Source organism: Dysidea avara, chromosome 12, assembly GCF_963678975.1.
Source record: "Dysidea avara chromosome 12, odDysAvar1.4, whole genome shotgun sequence".
NCBI classification, from domain to species: Eukaryota; Metazoa; Porifera; class Demospongiae; order Dictyoceratida; family Dysideidae; genus Dysidea; species Dysidea avara.
The window spans coordinates 21,441,834-21,467,053 of record NC_089283.1 but is presented as its reverse complement, the minus strand read 5'-3'; the positions used below and the strand labels follow the sequence as shown (position 1 = coordinate 21,467,053).

The window sequence follows — 25,220 nt, the reverse complement described above, 5'->3', positions numbered from 1 at the left end:
ACTGTAGTAAATTGTAAAAGAGTTGAGATGTACAACATGGAAAACTGACTTTGAGCTGGCTATTTTTGTCCAAGTTTACAACTAGCCCCATCATCATTTACAACTAGCCAAAAGTCATTTATGACTAGCTTTTTGGCTACAACTAGCCCCATTTTAGCCCCTGATAGAGCTATAGATCACTCAGCTATAGCATTTTAAAATGGTGTTACACTATGATATGTGGCACACCTTTCTTGTGCATGCACCAAAATTAGCTATAATAACAAAGGACATACAAAAACATAAATTACCTCCTTTTAACTGAAATAATATCAGAGCAAGAAGGAAATTGATGGAAATCAGGGGTGTATGCAGGAATTTTGAAAAGGGGTTTCCACTACAGCTAAGTGACTGTTATATTAGAGTAGTTTATATTACCTGACTGCTCTATTAGAGTATCTCAATCTTTTCACCAAAATCATAATTCAGAAAAATGCTATAAGTGTTGCTATCATGTTGGAAACTATTATTTAACTAAGATGGAACTTTAAAATGTGTCTTGTTCCATGATAGATTCCAGATTCTGAAAACCTGAAGTTTCAATTTCTTAATGTGTATAAAATCCAAAAGGGTTTCAGGAAACCCCTGGAAACCCCCCTTGATATGCTCCTGGAAATGCTATAATTTAATCAACAAATGACTATCTAATCCAAAACAGCCAAGCTGTAAAAAAAGTGTGCGGCCCTCAGAAAGGCTATGGTGAAAAAAGATGTGAAATCCAAGGTGGCGGCCAAGAAATGGCTGTGATGGTAGGTTAATGGTAAAAATTTTAATAACGACAATTCAGGTGAATTTTTGTGCCGCTTCACAAAATTTACCTAAATTGTCATTATTAAAATTTTTACCATTAACCTACCATCACAGCCATTTCCTGGCCGCCACCTTGGATTTCACATCTTTTTTCACCATAGCCTTTCTGAGGGCCGCACACTTTTTTTACAGCTTGGCTGTTTTGGATTAGATTTCATTTCTTTTTGAATTTGTATACCCCAAAGCCGGCCTATGGCCAGCTTTGGGACTTTTTTAACCTATGTTTTTTTCTTTACTACAGGAAGAAGAAAAGATGAAGTAGATGTACTTTAAATATTTTATCAGTAAATGTACAAATTATATATACTGTATAATACATATGTGACCGGATTTGCGAAAAGGGGTCTTCCACACACATCCAATTTGCCAACTTTGACAATTGATAACTTCAGATTGGAAAGAGCTATTACCTTGAATTTTGGACAGTGGAGAGCACCACTATAGCTGAATACGTGGTGAAATTTTCAGGTTAATATGTTACTTGAACACTGAGTTATGGTCTCCAACGGTTACGGAATTGGATGTGTGTGGAAGACCCCTTTTCGCAAATCCGGTCACATAATATTATATTGATTACAGAAATCTCCATGGTGGTTTCTTTGTAACTGAACACTCTACAAGGTGACTTCTTCTAATTGCTCTCTCTACAGGGTGAATTGTTAGTAGCTGAACGATCTACAAGGTAACTTCTTCTAGCTGATCTCTCTACAGGGTGATGTGTTTGTAGCTGAATTCTGTATAGGTGATTTGTTTGCAGCTGAGCTCTTTACAGAATGGTTTCTTTGTAGCTGAATTCTCTAAAAGGTAACTTCTTCTAACTGATCTTTCTACAGGGCAATTTGTTTCTGGCAGAATTTTCTACAGGGTGATTTCTTTGCAGCTGAACTCTCTACATGGTGGTTTCTTTGTAGCTGAACTCTCTACAAGGTAATTTCTTCTAGCTGATCTCTCTACAGGGAGATTTGTTTGTAGCTGAACTATCTACAAGGTAACTTCTTATAGCTGATCTCTCTACAGGGTGATTTGTTCATAGTTGAATTCTGTACAGGTGATTTGTTTGCAGCTGAGTTCTTTACAAAATGATTTCTTTGTAGCTGAACTTTCTCCAAGGTAACTTCTTCTAATTGATCTTTCTACAGGGTGATTTGTTTGTAGCTGAACTATCTACAAGGTAATTTCTTCTAGCTGATCTCTCTACAGGGTGATTTGTTTGTAGCTGAGTTCTCTACAGGGTGTTTGTTTGCAGCTGAATTCTCTACATGGTGGTTTCTTTATAGCTGAACTCTCTACAAGGTGACTTCTTCTAGCTGATCTCTCTACAGGGTGATTTGTTTGTAGCTGAACTCTCTACAGGTGATTTGTTTGTAGCTGAACTCTCTACAAGGCGATACTTCTAGGTGATCTCTCTACAGGATTCCTTGTTTCTAACTGAACTCTCAACAGGGTGATCTGTTCATAGCTGAACTTTCTACTGGGTGATTTGTTTGCAGCTGAACTCTCTAAATGGTGGTTTCTTTGTAGCTGAACTCTCTACAACGTGACTTCTTCTAGCTGAACTCTCTACAAGGTGACTTGTTTCTAGCTGATCTCTCTACAGGGTGACTTGTTTCTAGTTGAACTCTCTACAGGTGATTTGTTTGTAGCTGAACTCTCTACATGGTGGTTTTGTTGTAGCTGAACTCTCTACAAGGTAACTTCTTCTAGCTGATCTTTTTACACTGCATATTTGTTTGTAGCTGAGTTCTCTACAGGGTGATTTGTTTGCAGCTGAACTCTCTACATGGGAGTTTCATTGTAGCTGAACTCTCTGCAATGTGACTTCTTCTAGCTGAACTCTCTACAGGGTGACTTGTTTCTAGCTGAACTCTCTATAGGTGATTTGTTTGTAGCTGAACTCTCTACATGGTGGTTTCTTTGTAGCTGAACTCTCTACAAGGTAACTTCTTCTAGCCGATCTTTCTACAAGGTGATTGAGTTTTTTGCAGCTGAACTCTTTACATGGTGGTTGCTTTGTAGCTGAACTCTCTAAAAGGTGACTTCTTCTAGCTGAACTCTCTACAGGATGATTTGTTTGCAGCTGAACTCTCTACGTGGTGGTTTCTTTGTAGCTGAACTCTCTACAAGGTAACTTCTTCTAGCTGATCTTTCTACAGGGTGATTTGTTTGTAGCTGAATTCTCTACAGGGTGATTTATTTGCAGCTTAACTCTCTACAAGGTGACTTCTTCTAGCTGAACTCTCAACAGAGTGATTGATTTTTTTTGCAGCTGAACTCTCTACATGGTGGTTTCTTTGTAACTGAACTCTCTACAGGGTGATTTGTTTGTAGCTGAACTCTCTACAGGGTGATTTGTTTGTAGCTGAACTCTCTACAGGGTGATCTGTTCATAGCTGAACTCCCTATAAGGTAACTTCTTCTAGCTAATCTTTCTACAGGGCGATTTGTTTGTAGCCGAGTTCTCTACAGGGTGATTTGTTTGCAGCTGAACTCTACATGGTAGTTTCTTTGTAGCTCTACAATGTGACTTCTTCTAGCTGAACTCTCTACAAGGTGACTTGTTTCTAGCTGAACTCTCTACAGGTGATTTGTTTGCAGCTGAACTCTCTACATGGTTTATTTCTTTGTAACTGAACTCCCTGCAAGGTGACTTCTTCTAGCTGATCTCTCTACAGGGAGATTTGTTTGTAGCTTAACTCTCTACAGGTGATTTGTTTGCAGCTGAACTCTCTACATGATGGTTTCTTTGTAGCTGAACTCTCTACAAGGTAATTTCTTCTAGCTGATCTCTCTACAGGCCGATTTGTTTGTAGCTGAACTCTCTACATGATGGTTTCTTTGTAGCTGAACTCTCTACAAGGTGATTTCTTCTATAGCTGATCTTTCTACAGGGTGATTTGTTTGTACCTGAACTATCTACATGATGGTTTCTTTGTAGCTGAACTCTCTACAAGGTAACTTCTTCTAGCTGATCTCTCTACAGGACAATTTGTTTGTACCTGAACTCTCACATGATTGCTTCTTTGAAGCTGAACTCTCTACAAGGTGATTTCTTCTAGCTGATCTTTCTACAGGGTGATTTGTTTGTAGCAGAACTCTCTACAAGGAAACTTCTTCTAGCTGATCTCTCTACAGGGAGATTTGTTTGTAGCTGAATTCTCTATACATGATTTGTTTGCGGCTGAATTCTCTACATGATGGTTTCTTTGTAGCTGAACTCTCTACAAGGTAACTTCTTCTAGCTGATCTCTTTACAGGGTGAATTGCTTGTAGCTGAACGATCTACAAGGTAACTTCTTCTAACTGATCTCTCTACAGGGTGATTTGTCTGTAGCTGAACTCTCTACAAGGAAACTTCTTTTAACTGAGCTCTGTACAGGGTGAATTGTTTGTAGCTGAACTATCTACAAGGTAACTTCTTCTAGTTGATCTCTCTACAGGATGATTTGTTTGTAGCTGAACTATCTACAAGGAAACTTCTTCTAGCTGATCTCTCTACAGGGTGATTTGTTTGTAGCTGAATTCTGTATAGGTGATTTGTTTGCAGCTGAGCTCTTTACAGAATGGTTTCTTTGTAGCTGAACTCTCTGCAAGGTAACTTCTTCTAGCTGATGTATCTACAGGGTCACTAGTTTGTAGCTGAATTCTCTACATGGTGGTTGCTTTGTAACTGAACTATCTATAAGGTGACATCTTCTAGCTGATCTTTCAACAGGGTGATTTGTTTGTAACTGAACTCTCTACAAGAAAACTTCTTCTAACTGATGTCTGAACAGGGTGTATTGTTTGTAGCTGAACTCTCTACAGGGTGATTTGTTTGTAGCTGATCTCTATACAGGTTACTTATTTCTAACTGATCTCTTGAATTCTGTTCAGGGTGACTGCTCTATTAGGATGACTGCTCTATTAGAGTATCTCGATCTCGCAATTTCTACACCAAGTTGGATTTCGTGTTATAACTCCGTAGCTTTAAGTCTGATTTTTCTACACCATTGAAGAGCCTTTCTAAGATGATAACTCCATCTGTACAGCGATTTTCAAAGCATTACCCCAAGTGGTTTATCTGGTAGGCGTGGCAAGCATAATAATAATAATAATAATAAAAATTAGCTAATCTCGATTGCGTAATTGTTACACACTGTTGATTTTTTCGCTGTATCTTCCTGGTTTTTAGCTCGATTTCTTTCAAACCACAAAAGGTTTGAGGTTCAATAGTTAACCTATTCACCCACCGATTTTCAGCTTCTTCCCATACGCGGTTTACCCTGTAGGCGTGACAACATATTGGTGTTATTTGTCGTGCATAATCGCTCATAACTCTTTGCCTGTTTATGGTATTCCAGCCAAAGTTGGTACAGAGATGCGCCTTTATACCCCCCTTCTGTGTGCCAAATTTCAAGGCAATCGGATAACGCGTTCGCGTTTTATAGCAGTTTTTGTAAGTGTGCGAAAAGAGGAAGAAAAATAAGAAGAAAAAAAAAACGAAGAAACTAAGCCAATTTTTGAAGTCGCATATCTCAGGAATGCCTGAAGCGATTTCGCTCAAATTTGGAATGTGGAGTACTGAAGTTGGAGGGAATGTACACAGCAAAATTTGTCTTGTTTCATCAAGGCAGCACAGAGCTACGGAGGTGCGAAAATTGCGTTTTCTTTCTTCCTGTCAATATACTCACGGGGTTGCGCGCCGGCTTCTTGGGCCGCACGACACACTACCGTGTGTCTTGATATGTTGTTTCATCTCTAGAACACATATGTAACTATAACCATATTTTATTCCAGTACATGTTTCACTTCTAAAAACAATGTGAACACATTTTCTGGTAACATTTACAGCATTGACTAGGCTCAATCACCAGTTTTAGTGACATCATGGAAAAATTGCAACCAGAAATTTGATGGCTATCCAAGATGGTCTGGACTTGAACATTCTTTTGAGCAATATGCATGTTATTACTGTGAGCTGTATCTACAAGGGATTTTTCAGTCAATCTGAAAGATGCATGCATTAGCAATGCATAATGTGGGTGTTGTTATTGAGAGATTCTACTGCATCCTACTACTCATGATTTTACATGGTATCACTGTTATGTATTCATTAAGTTGTAACTACTGCATGCAATGGACTAGTACATCTTAGTAGCAAATCCCTTGGTGATTTATATACTGTATTCAAACACTGCACTATTAATAAAAACAAATGCTTCCACTCAACCAGGTATTGTCAATAACACTTTCAAACACTATGATGTCACAGTGTATCCTTGCTCTGTGCCCCAAAATCATGAGATCCTATATATTAAGATGGTACGAAGGTGCCCAAATAGAGGGGTCCACTGTAACAAGAGGGCTGCATACAAGTTATTGCTTGCTCTCTCTTAAATATTATCATGCACTTTGGCATCACTTTCTTTTATTGTGCATAAAGCGTGTATGTATGTATCATAACAGCCACATGTTAGAAAAGTCAAAATAAAAAGCTTTCTATTGACAAAAGTTATAATAAACACTTCACTAATACAAAAACTTACAAAAGCATAAAAATACACCATCACTATCAAAAAATAAGAACAGAAACTTAAGAATATCCCAAGTTTTCAGCATCCTGAAAGAAAAAAGGATAACATTACAGATACGGCATCTAGTAGAATAGTACCTTTCTGAGACACTTAATCAACTGCTTTAAAGACTCATCATATTGATCATCTTCACAAAAACTACCATAAAGAAGATGTGTAGTATTAATATGGAGATCAATAGAAGATGGTTTAGCATCATCAGCAATTTTTTCACGGAACAGTGGATATAGCTTCTTTCCTTTAGAAACTGCTAAATTAACTTCTTTGGGACACCATTTTGATTCTTTGTAGTTCTTTGTTAATATGACAATCATTCCATTACAATCATTTATAGCTGTTGCAATTTCTCCTGAAAGTTCATCTCCAGGACCCATAAATTTAGTGTCAATATGCACTTCCCATCCTTGATGTTCCAAATCACCTTGTAGTCTTCGAGCAAACTCATTGGTGTTATCATTGTGTGTATAACTGATAAACAAGCTGAACTTCTCTGGAACCAAAGATATAACATAGGTATCAAACAGTACGGTAGTACTGTTTAATTAACCCTCTCACTGCCACAACCGCCATGTGGTGGTTTTAATGGATAAATTCCTGTAACGTCACATTCTAAACGTTCTGTAACTTCAGTCAAGCGTTTTGGTAGCCCCTGCGCTTATCCTGTAGTGGGCGTGCCCTTAAGTGAATGGGAACAGGGATAGAGTAACTCACCTAATATCGTATGGGCTCCAAAATCAGACATGATTACTCAAGCTACAACAGGAATTTTTGAACAACTTGTATGTCTTTAGATAGTTCAAGGTTGTGGTACTTTGCACACCACGTATCAGCTTTCTTGGCTTTCTTTGTCTAGTGGCAGCAGGCCTGCAAAGTCAGTTCCGACTAATATGTATAATCTGGAAAAAGTTGATTCACAGACACCCACAGTTTACAAATCACACTTACAATCTATCAACAGTTTTATATCTTCGCATTGTAGAGCAACTCAACTACTTTCTAAATATCCCCAGTTTATTTAATCAAATCCTTTAAATCACGAATTTCAAATCAAATAAAATGAGATGTCACTGGAGTAATAATCGCACCATAAATTTAAGAATACGGAAACTTGATTAAGTATTATGTTGTTTGAGGTAAGTTTACAGGAAATGTGTACTGTATACTTTTACAAACACAGTATACTTCCATACACTTAAGTTCATGGTGCGATTATTACTCCAGTGACATCTCATTTTATTTGATTTGAACTTCGTGATTTGAAGGATTTGATTAAATGAACTGGGGATATCTAGAAAGTAGATGAGTTGCTCTACAACGTGAAGATATAAAACTGTTGATTGAATGTAAGTGTGAATTGTAAACTGTGGGTGTCTGTGAATCAACTTTTTCCTGATTATACGTATTAATTGGAAATGACTTTGCAGGGCTGCTGCCACCAGACAAAGAAGTCGAGAAAGCTGATACTTGGTGTGCAAAGTCCCACAGCCTTGAATTATCTAAAGACATATGAGTTGTTCAAAAATTCCTGTTGTAGTTCGTGTAATCGCATCTGATTTTGGAGCCCATCCAATATTAAGTGAGTTACTCTAACTGGTCTCTCGCACACTATCGCACAGTTAGATGATGCAATCATGTACTTTTGAAATGTCTATAACAAGCATTGTAGACAATTCTTCGAGGTGATAATGGCACTACTAATGAAGAGAAACAGTAAAGAGAGGGATTATATAGGTTGGAGTGGCGTGTTGCTACTTTTGTATGCCTCAAAACATTTGTATGCCTCAAAACAGTGACCTCGTGCCTGTGTGCGCATGTATGTGCTCTTGCTCAAATGCCAGAAAACCAGACTTAGAGATGATCACTTCAACTGTAAACAGGTTAGCAATGTTTATTGTGTTATTATAAGCAGTGCTAGCCTGTAAAGTTGTGAAATTTCACATTTCGTTTCACTTAGCTAGATTGATTTTTGCATTTTAAAGTTATATAATAGCTTTGTGGTTGCTCTTGTATAAACAGCAACTCGATTATCGAATTCCTTGTTCTGTAGCGAGTAAAATGACATTATGGTATGGTGTGTAAGTTACAGCAGTTTAGAAGCAGTAGATTGGAGCCTCTACAAATTTGGCGGTGAGGGGGTTAATTAAGTAGGGATCACCCCTAAAATGATGTGCACCACCTAAAATGCAACATTTAATCTTACATGATGAAAATAACCTTTATGGAATTATGTTAATCCAATTAAAAACAACAATACACTTACAGGTGATCGGATATAGAATTTATTTTCATCTGCCTGTCTGCCTGACCACATTTGCAAGGCTGGAGGCCAAATAAAGCAGCGCATATGGCCACCATTTTACGTCACAATAACACTCACCAGTGGCATGTGCCTTTTGGGGTTTTGTCGAGTGTGTGCCCTCTCTGAGCCTTGTCTTTCCTTTTAACTTCAATCACGCTGGTTGTCGTCTTCTTCATGCAACAAAATTACATGATAACTACCTCACTGATATAGTGCACAGTGTAAAGGACCATAAGTAGTCACTGCACCACCATAAGTTGTAAGGCTGTACCAATACCACATTTACAGCTGATACCGATATCCGATATTTATTGCCTATTTCCGATACGGGTTTTCTATTCCAATAAACCGATATTAAATATTCAGCCGATGCTTAATAATTGTAACCGGTATGTATTGTTCTGAGATTTAGCATAATAAGATTACATAGCATAATCACTATGGCTGTGTTGAATTTACTAAATTTCATTCACAAGGTGTTTTCATCCAAAATTGTCTGTTTTTGGTCAGTATAATGTCAGAGTAGTATTATAAAACAAAAATGTATTACCAAAAATGTGGTACAAAAAACCCTCAAAAATGAAAAAAAGAAAGAAAAAAAACACAGCTTGTTGGAACATTGAACCCAGGGCAACTCACAGTATAGTCCAGGATCTTACCACCTGTCTACAAAGTGCGCTTTAATAGTACTTATAGTACTAGTACTTAAATTACTCCACTGAAGTATCTGTACTATTGACTTGTAATTGACTGATACTCGTAATATCAGTACAGCCCTAATAAGTTGTGCAGCGTTCTATATGTTATGTGGCATCAAAATACATAAATTTATGGATGCTGGTTACTATCTACTAACCATGTTTAATGGGCAGTAAATTCTGCAAAATATGTGATCTCATAATGAAAAATGGCACAGAAAAGTATAGGACTTAAATTAGGAACAGCGCGACTTAAGGTGTTCAATTATATAGTGAAGGAAGTGCCATTATCAGCGCAAGATTATCATTATAATTAGTACCTGCCATAGCCAATCATTGGGCACTTGACTGGGAAACGCTACTACTTGAACCAGCTTTCTGAGCACCAAAATTGCTCTGTACTTAGATACATGAGTTAATGTGTCATTGCACAACTTTCAGTAACTTTTAATGTTTTAAAATGGTTTATAACATGCGAAACAGTTATCCGTACCCTCAGGTAGTAGTGCCATTGAGTAGCCCTTGAGATACTAGTCATGTGTACCAAGTGTGGATGATGTCACTAGTCATACAGTGATGTTATGAGTGACAATGCAAAAGGTGTGTGATTTACAATCTCTAACGCTACTGGAAAACTGCCTGTATAGTTGCCTTTCTTTTTTGTAAGTGCATGCTAACATTGCCTTTCCCTAGCAGGAATATTACCAAAAAGTTCTATAGGTGTTTGCATTCTGCAAAATTAAACCACCATACATGGGCTTTTCCACGAACTGATTAGTATAGGAGTGTCGGTGCATAAGTGGTAACAGTAAAGCTATAAACGCCCGATGCCAACAGATACTTTGTATAACGTCATAATTGCTATACTGTTGATTTCATTCACTCTGTCTGCGCCGTGACTTATTCCGTGGTCGTTTTTTATAAGCCAAAAGCCACCAGCAGCTTTATGGATTGGTCACAACCACTCATAAGAAGTCACTGTGACAGTACTGCAACAAACCTAAGCTGAAGAAAAGTTCGAGCTTCACCTCACACATAACACGGAACTTGCATCATGGATGGAACTGTTCAAAAGGAAATGAAATCAACAGTACAAAATGGTGGTGTACATAACGTGTCGAATGGAGTTGAGATATAAGCCATGAATTCCTTGAAAGAAGCCAGCCACTAGCATTATTAGTACAGTGGAAATGGCAGTAAGCAAGGAGATAAGATTCATTGAAGCCATAAGCAATTGTTGCCCTTGTGATTGATGGCTACAAAACCAGCAAACTGCAGTTGATGAAATTAGCAAATGTATTCAGTAAGCTGGTTTATTAACTGTTTCTTGTCCGTGTGACAAAATATTGGTATTGGCCATTTCCATCTAAAATGTATCAGCATCGGATTAATAGTGAAAAAGTGGTATTAATGCTAGCCTTATTTGACCAGACCCTATTTTCTGTGGATATGCTTATCAATTTCATTTATAAGCGCCCCTTCAAAAAGGGTCTGGTCTGATTCTAAAAGTCATTGACAAACTGGTTCTCTCACCCCAGACCTTGATCAAGGTGTTAATAATAATAATGAAGCATTAGTCATCCTACTTCTAAGGCACACAAATTTCAACCAAATTTGTGCTTACCGGCCCGTGCTTGAACTTGTACTCTTGTTGTACTTGTAGTACAGACGTTCTGTAGACTGTTGGCAGATATAAATGTGTCATACTGCAGCACATGTTGCTGTAAGACCTTCAGTGCTGGTCACTGTAAAGTGCTAATAATAATAATACCTCGATATGAAAGACACAACAACCTCATATTGCTTAGGTTTTAAAGGTAGAAGAAGCATATCCTCTAGCCTCCGTGGACCAATAGATCTCACCTTGTTAATTGAGTAGCATATCCTGCATCGTCCATAATTGCGTATGTGGTTTGTGTCTTAATATGCATGATGACGAAAGCTTCATTAATACCCAGCTCAAGGTCTGGGTGAGAGAACTAGTTTGACTATTGAAATCAGACCAGACCCTTTTTTTGAGGGGGTGCTTATAATTGAAAATCAATAAGCACCTCTGCAGAAAATAGGGTCAGGCCATGCGAGACTAGTATCGGTGCATCACTACACATGATTGTAAATTACTAAATAAAATTATTTAAATGTACATGTAGCTAAACAAATAATTAAAAATCTTACTCTCCCTCATAATCTTCATTCCTGTAGTAAAGTAAAAAGACAAGTTATCTCTTTTCTCCCTGGCTTTTTTGGAGGCCACACCTTTTTTACAGCTTGGCTGTTTTTTGATTACATATTATTACATAGTATGTACTACACAAGTATATCAAGTCAGTCATCATGTACAGTAGTTGTTAAGTGTTCAGCTATCAGTTTACAAACACCGGTGTATTGCTTCCTGAGTGTATTTTGTACCTATAGACAGTTTTGATATATCATTAGGCAGTGCTGTAGTCAGCAATGTGCATTTGGGTATGGTTTCTAGTGCATGTGCAGCTATGTGATCACAATAAGTCAAGTACACAGTGGTAGCAACAACATTGCTGCTCTGGTATTATATAGGGTTTCCAAATGAATATGTTAACTACTTATTAACACATTGGTTTCCCTTGCAGAGACCAATGACAAAGTGAACCTACAAGTAATCATTGCTTAAAAATAGGTCATGGACATGAAGAAAGACATTTGGAAGGAAAGCTGCAATATAGTTTTTATCCCTAAAAAGTGAACAGATTTTCCTGAAAGAAATAATAATCTATGTTTCAGATCCCCAGCCCACATTGCTATGTCTCACCACATAAATTTGGTCATTATTATGGATTTTCAATATTATTTCATCATCTCAATTGTATAGAAGTTATAAACGAACTTGTTTACATATGATAGCTATGCATAGAGAAAGATCAACCCCTAAGCCAGGAGTTTGACACTTTCACTTCTCAATAAGTTCAGACAATGATTAATACAAGATTGAAATACTCTAATAGAGCATTCAGCTAACTCTAATAATACAGTCGGGTGCATGTAAGATTGTTATGAATAATGAGCCACCCACCTACACTGGTTTAGTTCTGATCTGAAACATAAAATTCACAATAAGTGGCCTAATATGAACAAAATGGTATATTTTTCAACAAGTACTTTTATTGATTCCCCATTGACTTCATATTTTTCAGTGGACCTACGTATACTTCTGCCAAATTAAGTTTTAAGGTTTCTTTAATTAAAGGGCACTCTGCTAATTCCTATGGCTTCACACGCAAAAATGATGGTTTTTATTGATTTCTGCTCTCTTTCCACTCCCTTTTGTATCCAGAAGTGTTCGTGGACTTAAAAATCACTATCTCCAGTTAGAAGTACTGACATTAAGACTCGGTTTAGTGTTTTAGACCAAAAGTATGGGAATCCTACCAATTTTGGATCTAGACTCTCAGTTTTAGTTCTATGTTTCTTAAACTTAGTCCTCTTCCACCTAAGTATATTTGTAACAAAAGTATGGCAGTAATTTTTTGGAAATATTTGTTCAAATGAGTTATTGAATTCTCAAAATTTCTATGAAAAACAGTAATCTCCTTTTACGAAGCCATAGTAGTCATAACTAAAAATCTGTTTCCATACTTTTAAAGGTAATACCAGGCATGGGGCGAAGTACTTTGGTACTTGTACTTAAGGACACTTAAGTACACCTTCTTGAGTACTTGTACTTATACTTAAATACTTTTTGTACAAATTTAATGTACTTGTACTTATACTTAAGTCCTAAGTAATATACTTAAGGTACTTAAAGTATTTCAAAGTACTTATAAGTACTTTGAAGTACATGAAGTACAATGAAGTCCATTTACATATGTACAAGTGAAATAAGTTGTAGCTATATAATATAGGCTGAATTTGGCTCAAAGATAATAATGTTCCTAGATTGACATGGTCAGCTTTTGGTTGAAGTCACAATTGCTACATTTGCTCTAAAAACATGATTTAAAAGGTTTGCCCATCTTCTGATTTATTTCTCTATTGATCTTAGAAACAGTTGTACTGCTTTTGGCCTGAAAGATTTAGTTGATTATTATAAGAAGCAGGCAGCTATAGCAGCTAAGAAGAAAGATTATGTCCTGAACAGAAAGTCAACAACAATGAAGTACACTTACTAAGCAGGTGGATGAATGCATTGAAACTGGTGCAGTAACAATGGCCCAAAATCCAGCAAATAAGATAACCAAAAGAAATATCCTTTGCTTTCAAGGTTGGCAAAAAACATCCTAGGAGTACCATGATCTTCCTCTGTACTTGTTGAGAGACTCTTTAGCATTGCAGGAAAAGTATTTACTCCTGAAAGATTTCACCTTACAGATGGCAGATTTTCACAGTATTATTAGGTGCAACCAAAACTACATAAATGCAATCGTGAACACTGTAAGCATAATCTGTACTTGTACTTAAATACTTTCAAAAGTACTTGTACTTTACTTAAATACTGATCTTAAAACAATGTCATGTACTTGTATTTGTACTTCAACAAATGTCAAAGTACTTGTATTTTACTTAAGTACTTTCACATGTACTTCGTCCCATGCCTGGGTAATACTTCAAATTACTACAAGAATTTTGGGGAGTTTCACAATTATTTGTGGGATAAAAATCAATCTTAGTGTAAAAATTATAGTGTTTTGTAACTGCGCCATAATGGATTTCACTCAGATTTGCACTAAACAGAAATTCAATGTCTCAAATAAAGCAAGTGTTATTCATCAGGTGGAGAACAGTATCTACATTGGCTTTACAACTTCAAATAAAATACATAATTTTATTCATGGAAGCCATAGGACATAGTTGCTTGCCCCTGTAAGGTGGTGTTTATGTGAGTGTTCTATTAGGATTTTGGCAAAAAAAACTTGGGCGATTTATGTAACATAAGTAACATATGTAACTTATACTAGTATTTAAAAAAATGTTAATTTAAAAATGAAGTAGGGATCTATGCAATAAAAAGTAGTGAAACAAAGAGATGAATGATGCATGCTATTACAGCATAGCTCGATAGGAAAGTCACTATTTTGGCACTGAACAAATAATTGTTATATATAGCTAATGTGCCAAAGTAGGGACTTTCCCTGCTGTAATAGCATGCATCATTCATCTCTTGTTTCACTACTTTTTATTGCATAGATCCCTACTTCATTTTTAAATTAACAATTCTAGTTTGTTTAGTTATTTTTGTTATAGCACAGCTAGCTACAGTGTAACTTGTGACTGTTCTATTAGAATATCTTACATGACTGTTGTATTAGAGTATATCTTGAGTCAGCCAAGGGGTGTCCAGCAATAAGGGTTGGGGTGAGGTCATCTTGTTTACTGACAAGTAATAGCTAGATTGTTAAGAGGTTATTGTGGCATAAAATGGCGGCTGTGCGCTGCTTTGTTTGGCCTCTAGCTTTGCAACTGTGGTCAGGAAAAATTTCGAGTTTTGGCAATTTTAAAAAATTCTATATCTGGCCACCTGTAAATGTTTTGTTATATTTAATGCTGTATTATAAATTATATGGACTAGTACTATTCCGTAAAGGTGATTTTCATTGTGTAAAATGTCTCTAGGATGATTTTTAATGGCGGAATTTTAGGTGGCACATAAAATTTTCAAGGCAATCCCTACTTAACGTTTGATAACACAGCATCAAAGGAAAGAATGGCACCAGACATATTAGGCTACCATTGTATATACAACAAAACGTGCACTCTTATATTAATTACTGACAAGCAAGTAGTTTGAAACTTGTTTCCCATGCTTCTCGTTTATGTTCTGGCCATTACACAGCCCTACACGTGGAGTACGATATCTCAACTCAATCTGTTGTTGGAAGCATAGATCAACAAGTTTTATTCTTTATGTCTTATGAGATAGACAGTACACAAAGCCATTGACGTGGTACTCATGAGTTGACACCTTGGGTGTAGTGTTGTACCAATTCCCACTTTTTAGGCAAAACCGATATCTGATATTTTTTTATACCGATAGTTAGATTGTAGAACTCTACAAGTTACACATACCAAAAGCAGGGAGTTATTGTTGACAGACAAACGTCACAATTCGCAGTCCTTGGGTCTATTCTATTCCTCATGCATATGAAGAACCTTCTAGGTAACTTGGAGTCCATGTATGACAAAGCAATTACAAATAAACAGTAGACCCTCAGTTATCCAACCCTCATTTATCTGTACCCTTGTTATTTGAAATTGAAAATGACTGTTCTATTAGAGTATTTGATTACAAGTGTATGTTCTATTAGAGTATTTCAACAGAACTCTGTATATGTGACTGCATATAGTAAAAACGGAAGATTAAACACGCCTAATTTTTGAAGAAAAACTGATTTTAATCACTGATTACAACCACGTGAAACAGATATAGGGTACACAATGAACACTAGTTCCATGACAAAGGATTGAACATAACTTGATAATATTAAAAAGCTTTTATAAATATACATGTAGCATACAGGATTTAAAATCTAAACATATTCAAAATGTGCATAAGCTTCCGTTTTTACTCTATGCAGTCACATATGTGACTGGATTTTGGAAAAACGATCCAAATTGCACATTAGAAGTTTCGAGATAAACGGTTTTAAAGAATTCAAGCCAGCATAACTCTCCAAGGATAGCAAGCACGCGTATGAAATTTACACAAAAGATGCATCAATCTATTACCTTTCAGGCCGCTTCCAGTACTTGTAGCTGCTTGTAGAGTTTCCTGCCAAATAAGATAGAAAATCTGAGCAGTTGGACGAACGAGGTAGTATCACGAGTGCTCACAAAGGGGTGGAGGGTGGGGAGTGGGCAAGGGTTAGACCTCAAAATGGAGGCAGACTACAATTGGAGTCCAGAGACAAGATTACAGGGGTGTGCTGGCTCCTTAGTGGCTGATATGTAGCAAAATCTACAGAAAAACATCTGGCCAACTTTATCAGGCTGTCCACCAGTAAACAACTGGTTCTTGCCCTTCACAAGGCCTAAAACTGCCACTTGAGCTCTACACACCACCCAGAAAAGACATCTGTTGAAACCAGCCTTGAGTAGTTTGAGTGGTACTGAGTGTCAAATCTACTAGTACAATAGTGTAGCTATCCACTGGTGGTGTTAGTTTGATTTTGCCTGATGTGCGATTTGGATCGGTTTTGTAAAATCAGGTCACATATATGAATGTATGGGCTTAAGTTACTTATCTGAACACCTTTACCATTGCCTGGGGAGATTGGATAACCTGAAAAAAAATTGGGCAATAAATCAATATCTCAATATGATTATGGTGTTAATACATACCAAATGCATAGTGTTTTGGTATTGTGATAATTAAAAAAAAGCGGCAATACATTGCAAGTACCAATAGTGACTACCGTAAGCCCTCTAAAAATTTGGCATATTTTTTAATCAATAATTTTCGTCTTGCCGAATTTCGGGCTATAATTAGATAGTAATCACCACTAATTTTAGTCGATCGACCACTCGTCACAGTATAATTGGTATCGTCGATATTATGTTCTCGTCACCATCAGCATCCATCGCAAAAATAGCAAACGTGCCGAATTTTTTATTAGAGGAAATTATTTCACTGTTAGAATACGGGTGCTGAATAAATAGAGGGGCCGAATTTTTAGAGAACTTACGGTATAGGATACTGTCGATAAACATTACAGGTTAGCCTTTCAATAAAGCATTTTATTAGTGTAAAATGTAAGATTAATTCTAACACAGCCAAAGCACTATGAAGGTATTGTGAAGCTGGTTTCTGGTTAATATTCTTATGTGGAAAAGCCCAAACCTTCATGATCACTACTATACAGCACTACCATAATGTATAACAACAAGCAAACATCATCCAATGTGTAAATATATACATATGAAAGATGACTTTTATGGTTTCAGTTGGCTATGTACATGTGTATCAGCAAGTTGCTAAGTTACTTGATATATGAATTTTTAATCACCTGTTTTATCAGTTGAAGCCTTTTCTTGATCCCTAATCTGCTGTCTGTCAACATGATCCTGGCTTTGCAGTGATGAGGTTTGAATAGGTGCTATTAATTATACAGTGAGATTAAATCAGTTCTACAATCAGTGCACAAGTTTGATTAAGGATTAAGCAATGTAATAAGGGAGGTCACCTATACCTGTAGATAAACTAGTGGTAATTTAATCGCCTAGGTCATGGTTGAAGTGTAGGGATTAAATGTAATCTGCAACCTCCTTTGTTGAACTGCCTTTTATTTGTACAAGCACACAAAAAATTTGGAATTTTCAACTAGAGTAGGGACCATAACACATCGATAAAAAGTACTGAAACAAGCTGGAGTAGTACATGATATTAAATCACAGTAAAACAATAAGCAGTGTTATATCCCTACTGTGTCTAGATTTTTTGTGTACTTGTTTGTAACTAAAATTATTATGACTGGTGAACCCATGCATACCGCATCGAAAGAAAGAAATGGCGCCGTGCGCCTCTCAGATATAACTTATTGTCTGAAAAGTGACCACGTACCATTTGACCTTTTCACCCTGTAACAGTTTGTGGTGTAGCAATGCCTGACTCTTGCTCTTGCATGGCCTTTGATAGGCTTCTCTCAACAATGTACTCCAGTTCATCTCTACATTCAGAAGCTAGTTTGCATCTGTGCTTACTGTACCTTGCATGCACACATTTAGCCACACATGCCGTTAGCCTACCACTCCTCTCTCTTCTCAATCTCTGTGACACTTGACCAAACTGGGCCTAAAATCAACCAGTTAACCTGGTGTCTAATATATCACTTTCACACCTCACTTCAAAGGGAAAAGAAAGTGTATAAATGCCTGCTAACAGTGCTCAGGAATGCATTAATGAGAAATGGAGGTAGTATATCAACAATATATTCCTCCTATATATTTGATTTAAAAAAAAAGTTAATTTAAAAATAAAGTAGGGATCTATGCAATAAAAAGTAGTGAAACAAGAGATGAATGATGGTATTACAACATAGCTCAGTGGGAAAGTCACTACTTTGGCACTGAGCAAAATAATTACTATAGCTAATCTGCCAAAGTAGGGACTTTCACTACTTTTTATTGCATAGATCCCTACTTCATTTTTAAATTAATTAAAAGTTTTGTTTAGTTTTTTTTTGTTGTAGCACAGCTAGCTACAATGTAACTTGTGACTGTTCTATTAAAATATCTTACATGACTGTTGTATTAGAGTATATCTTGAAGGGTGTGCAGCTAGCTAGACCAATAAGGGTTGGGGTGAGGTCATCTTGTTTACTGACAAGTAAATAGCTAGATTGTTAAGAGGTGCATGTGGTCTTTGTAGAGCGGTTCAGGTATTTTTGACCAGCATGTATTTTTGGACGCTGGAGGAGCAACAAGACTCGATCAATTATTACACTATTATGAAGACCTATGACTGTAACCTCCATATATAAAATATAAAAGGATTTGGTTGTATTGTGTGGCTGTAGTGACCTTGAAAAGCCACTGTCCAAAAATGTTGATGCTCGGACAACGACATGTGTGCTCGGACGCCACCCTCTACACCCTTCCCATGCAACTTCAAAAAAGCTATTGTGTGGTAGTGATTGATAGAGCTTACCTTGAGCTATCCCAGGATATAAGCAGATTAGATTTTTATTACCTGATATTGCAGATAGCAGTTTTTTTCCCAGAAGTGGTAACGTGATTAAATGTCGGACACAAAAAATCATTGTATTTTCGGACTTTTCAATTATTTGTAATAATTTTGGCATTTTATGAATTTCAGTAAAGCACTACCTTAAATGCAGCAATTACAACACATGCATAGGGTGTTTTTTGTCAATGCTAGGTGGAAGAAGACAGCTACATATAGTTGCAGTATGGTATGTCTATACAAATTAGCTAAATAAGGTCACTCCTCTTACTCATTTGAGATTTTTGATATTATTAAAGTCAATTTCATGTAGTGGAGGTCAACAATTGACTATAACAGTGTGCAAAACCTTGCTACCGCTTATGTGACTGTTCTATTAGAATAGTCTCATGTGGCCAAACCGCTTTTTTCCGTGTATTGGGTGGGGAAAAAAGGGTCTGGTGCAACTCCAATAGCTCTTTACTTCTGAGCGGTTCCCAGACACTGGGGACACTAATTGAATAACATTGGCCACAAAGGAGGCGCTAATGACATCAGTGAACCAATAATGACGTGAAAATATTCGTACAGGTTGTGAGTCTTGTTACATGATGAGGATGAACTTTCAAGACGCTATAAAAGAGACATCTGAGCAAATTAAGATTCATTTAAAGGATCACAGATTATCTACCCAGTACTAGTGGTGTGCGATATCAGGATTTTTATTTCGATATGTTATCGATACGATATTGGGGTAAATATCGAAATTTTGATACGATTTTCGATAATTTTTAATTGTGTGGGTGGTGTAATTGCGTGGGCGGCCGATATTTATAAATATGGTTGAAATACACTTTATACACAAACTATTGCATAAAACTAATAATAAGCCTAGGAAACTGGTAGACAAGTTTTTAAAGTGGCTAGATAGTACAGAACCAACCTTCATTTCTAGCGTGATTGCGCAATCACACACTAAATGCTGTAGATTTATCGAAATGTTCTTCGATATTTTGATAATTATCGCAAAATATTACCTTTTCGATAAATATCGAAATCTGCTAAAGCAGTATCGAAAATCGATACGATAACGATATCGACAAAATTATCGCGAATTCGATATTTTTTCGATATATCGCACATCACTACCCAGTACCCACCGGTGGTAGATAATCTATGAAAGGATAAACAGATTGAAGCCATCTTGAGTTTACTTACTGACATCATTGGCATCTCCTTTGTGGCCAATGTTACTCAATTAGCATCCCCAGTGTCTGGGGACGGCTCAGAAGTAAACAGTTATTGGAGTTGCACCAGACCCTTTTTTCCCCACCCAATACACGGAAAAAAGCAGTCTGGCCACGTGCGACTACTATTAGAGTAGTTTATATCTTGAGTGCATTTCACTTGTTAACTTTTGTGTTGTAGGCTCCTATATTTTTTTTCTAGAATTTGTTCTGGAACAAGTCATAAATGTTGGGTCATGCAAACACGAAAGCCTATAAAATTTAACAAGCAAAATGCACTCAAAATATAAACTACTCTAATAGAACAGTCATATAAACATAGTGAGGTTTTGCGCACTGTTACAGTTAATTGTTGACCTCCACTATTTGAAATCGACTTTAATAATAAGTGGCCTTATTTAGCTAATTTGTATAGATATACTATACTGCAGTTACCTTCTTCCACCTAGAATTGATGAAAAACCTGTGTTTCAATTCCCGCATTTAAAACCTTTAAACCTTTTTTACTTTACTGAAATTCATAAAATACCAAAATTATTACAAATAATTGAAAAGTCTGAAAATAAAATGATTTTTTGCATCTGACGTTTGATCACATTACCACTTCTGGGAAAAACAGCTATCAACAATACCAGTTAATAAAAATCTAATCTGCTTATATCATGGGGTAGCTCAAGGTTAGCTCTATCAATCACCACCACAAAATAGCTTTTGAAGCTGCATGGGAAGGGTGCAGAGTGTGGCATCCAAGCGCACATGTCGTCTGAACATCGATGTTTTTTGACAGTGGCTTTCCAAGGTCACTGCAGCCACACGATATAACCAAATTCTTTCATACTTAATATATGGTGGTTATAATCATAGGTCTTCATAATAGTGTAACAATTGATTGAGTCTTGTTACTCTTCTAGGAAATATTGCATCCGAAAATACGTGGTGGTCGAGGATACCTGAGCTGCTCTACTCTATCGCTATTCGTCCACCTGTATAGATCTTTATTTGATGGGCGTGGTCACGAACCTATCACAAACGGGATCCCAACTGTGGAGTTGTAGGCAGATATCTAGTTAGCATATCTCTACTATAGTAGCGCCGGGACTGAAGTGCTTCTGAAATGCAGCTCTGAAAGAATTCTGTGGCATCTAAATACGCAGCTGAAAGAAAGTGTTGATACGGAAAATTAATGCATTGATATGGGTTCGTTGGATGAAGAAGACAAGTGGCCTAATTGAAGATAAAAGAAAAAAAAACAAGGCACAGAGGTCCTACACTCGTCGGAATCCCAAAAGGCACATCCCACTGGTGAGTTTGTTATTGTGGCGTAAAATGGTGGCTGTGTGCTGTTTCGTTTGGCCTCTAGCCTTGTGACTGTGGTCAGGCAGTCAGGCAGTGAGACTAAAATTTGAGTTTTGGTGATTTAAAAAAATTCCATATCCAGCCACCTGTAAGCGTTTTGTTATATTTAATGCTGTATTATATATTATATGGACTAGTACTATTCCGTAAAGGTGATTTTCGTGGCATAAAATGTCTCTAGGATGATTTTTAAGGTGGAATTTTTGGTGGCACATGAAATTTTCAAGGCAATCCCTACTTAAACAGTACTACCATACCATTTGATATACAATCTCCATTTCTCGTTAATACATTCCAGGCATTCCCAGAAGTCACCAGATTTCTTTGACGAAACTTTGTTACCTTCTCTGCTTTAACATAGTGACACTTTATGGGTGGATTTTATTGAATGATGTAAAGTTGAACTAGAGTTAAGCTGTGGACTAAGTAGTTCTGTTGTTTTATTGACTTACAGTATAATGCTAGATATAAGACACCTGGAGCAATGTCACACATAACAAAGGGCATGGTGTTTAGCCATTAGCGTTATAAACATATTCATGGCTTCAGTTTATTCATGGGTAGTAAAGTAAGTACTTCGGTGCACATAAAACATCATTTTTGTGTTTTGGCTTTCTGTGCTGAATTATGCACCCACATTAAGCTTTCTGCATGCTCATGTCGATACAGTGTAGGCCTCAGTATCACCTTGTCGTTGTTCTTATGTAGGTTATCCATAATCAAAATTCACATGGCCCAATATAAAAACACCCGTGAAGCATGCCTGCACTTGCAGGTGAGTAACCCAAGTGGCATATATTAGTTGCTTGTGATTTGCCTGATATACGCACTTGAACCCATGCCGCAACAACTATTGCATAAAACCAGCAGAAAAATTGTTAATTGAAAAAACTTACCACTATGCTATGCAATTTTTGGCTACCCACTTCCTTTAGTTTCTACCTTATAAAAGTAAGACAAGAAAGAAACTTGCATACATAGTGAAGAAACTACACCAGGTGAAGAAGAAGAAACTACACCAGGTGAAGAAGAAGAAACTACACCAGGTGAAGAAGAAACCAAAGCTGAACTCGGTCTCAACCCTAATGCTAACTGAGGCTTGACAGTTAAGCATAATGATGTGTTTTTTAAAAAAAAAAAATTTATTTTTTACTGTCCGTAAGTTTTTGGTGAGTTCCCAGTAATACAGCTATTTCAACACCAATGCTTTTATCTAATTTTAATAAAATCTTGGCATCAAATTTTCCAGGCTAGCTTATCAAGTAAAATTAGGCCATCACTATTCAGTGGACTGGACTACTGGACTGACATATATTTCACATTCTATATGATTGAGTCTCTCTAATAGGGAATCTGTAGTCTGCTACTAAACACTGAATATAAGAAGTGGAATATGCAAAAACTGTCTTCTAAATAGTTTCGGTACTGTTTGTTATGTTGCTATACAGCACTTACTCCTTACCCTGGTGTATAATGCTACAGGGAATGTGACAGCGATAATTAACCAGCAATTAGCTTGTTAGTTGACAGTATCCTTTGAGATATTCTTAAAGCAAACTCAAGGAGTACGTTAGCCTTGACCTATATTTCAGCATAGGGTCTTATCACTAGTCACTATCCTGCATTGCAATTGGTAAGCCCCTGCACTGAATATTAAAGGATATCATCAATTGACAGGTTGATTGCTGGTCTACTGTCGCTGTCACATTCCCTGCAGCATTACTGCAGTAAAGCTGCATAATAAACAGTAGTGAAACTATTTTTGCATATTCCACTGCTTGTATTCAGTATTCAGTAGTGGGCTACAGGCTCCTTAAGAACCCTTAACTAGCGAGACTCAGTAAATCAAACAATAGAATGTGCAAAAACCAAAAATATGTCAGTCCACTGAATAATGATGCCTAATAAATTATATCCTCACCTCTCAATAGATTACTGTATGTACTTGGTTAACATTGCGACATTTATTATGTTAGTTCAAAAAACTGATGTGGCGACAACCACCAGTCATTGCTCAAAAGTAAAGTTTAAGCTCTTAGTTTCAAAATCGATTCTGAGTGGCACCTGGCACTCAAGTGAGGCTACTATCAATGGAGTGTCACTACAATAGGCACTCTAGTACACACAATTTGTGATTGTGGTCAAAGCCTGTCTTGCAAGATCGATTTCTGATTTTGACCTTTGACTTTTGCTGAAAAATGGTCTTGACCATTGACCTGGTTCAGTTTATTTTTGCTTTGTTGTTGTGCACTACTTACTTATGCAGATTTCACTGTGGGAAAAGAGCTTGACCATTGTCCAAAATCAGCCTTGTTCATTGACCTTTCATTTTGACTGCAGTTGCGGATCATAATACAGTGGCTTTTGGAGTGACACCCCCCCTTGACTTATCGAAGGTGAGGTGTTTAATCAAGGTAATATGGGAGATTTGATTGGCTTTTTTACCTCAAAAACTGCAGTTGCATCTACAGCCTCAAGGGTAGGCATGTAAAATCTCCAGTTAATATGGGGACTCACGACGGAGGGTTGGGGCATGACGTTGATGAATGTAGAGAGAGAGCCATCATTACATGAGAAAATATGTACAGGAATGAAAAAGAAAGAAGCATGTGTAACCTCGGACTGCATGCGACCAGCCTAGAGCACTACTGTGGGCATGGCATACTATACACGTAGAATACATTGTACCTCTTAGTTTTTCAGCAAGCGATTCGTGTCCACTTTTCTTTAGTATATCACAAAACTTGTTAAATATTGTTAAATCTCTGCTTCTCACCGATCTGATTAATTTTTCTACCTTCCTCATGGGGTTTGTGGCGATGTCGATTTCCAAATATTCAGAAGTGGCTAAATTTGGCCTCATCTGCATCAAAATACCATCAACAGAAGTGTACAGGCTTTCTGATAGTTCGTACAAATATTCATCCAACTTTTTACGCCACCAATCTTGCGCCATGGCCATCTCACAAAATAGTCTTGCGTCCTCGCCCACTTGTCTCCCTTAAGTCGACCCACGCACTAAATCACTCAATATCGCGTGATGGAGCGCGTATAGGCAGGCTGGATTCGCTTCCGCGTAAATTAGCGCCTATAAATATCCAATTACTGCTTGTTAGGTGCGCCATAGGGGTGTCTATTATCTATGGGTGCGCAAAGCTGAAAATAATGTGTTACACAGTAGGACATATGTATGTCATATTCCATATACAGGAAATTTTTAGTGGTGGCATATTTGGCAAATTGCTTATTGAGTTTATGCATGCATGCATGCATGCAAGCAAGAGTTCATAATATTTGTATGGGGGAGAATGTCTAGCTCAGCCAGTGGGTCAGTACTATTGACCCGTTTGACCCACTGGGCTGACCCGAATAGTAATCCGGATATGACCCGGTTTAATTAAAATAGAGGCGTGCCTCAAGAGCTAGATTAAAAGTCCACAAGTTCCACTCAGTACTGAGTCAGCCCTACATTTATTACACTATAAAGGTTGTCTGCAAGAAGTGAGTAGCTACGTATTATCAAGTGGGTGTGGTTCCACGTACGTATTATCATAGATCCTTTACACC

The 25,220-nt window shown here is 37.1% G+C and overlaps 1 protein-coding gene across 1 annotated transcript; it reads right to left on the bottom strand.

Annotated features, from left to right (window-relative positions):
- Window positions 1-6,001: 6,001 nt before the first annotated feature.
- Window positions 6,002-24,682, bottom strand: LOC136240860 (uncharacterized). Its single transcript, XM_066031922.1, has 4 exons — window positions 24,342-24,682; window positions 17,396-17,485; window positions 6,500-6,912; window positions 6,002-6,448 (listed from the first exon to the last, which is right to left on the bottom strand). The coding sequence occupies exons 1-4, from the start codon at window positions 24,613-24,615 to the stop codon at window positions 6,422-6,424; spliced, it is 804 nt and encodes a 267-aa protein (XP_065887994.1). The 5' UTR covers window positions 24,616-24,682; the 3' UTR covers window positions 6,002-6,421.
- Window positions 24,683-25,220: the final 538 nt, after the last annotated feature.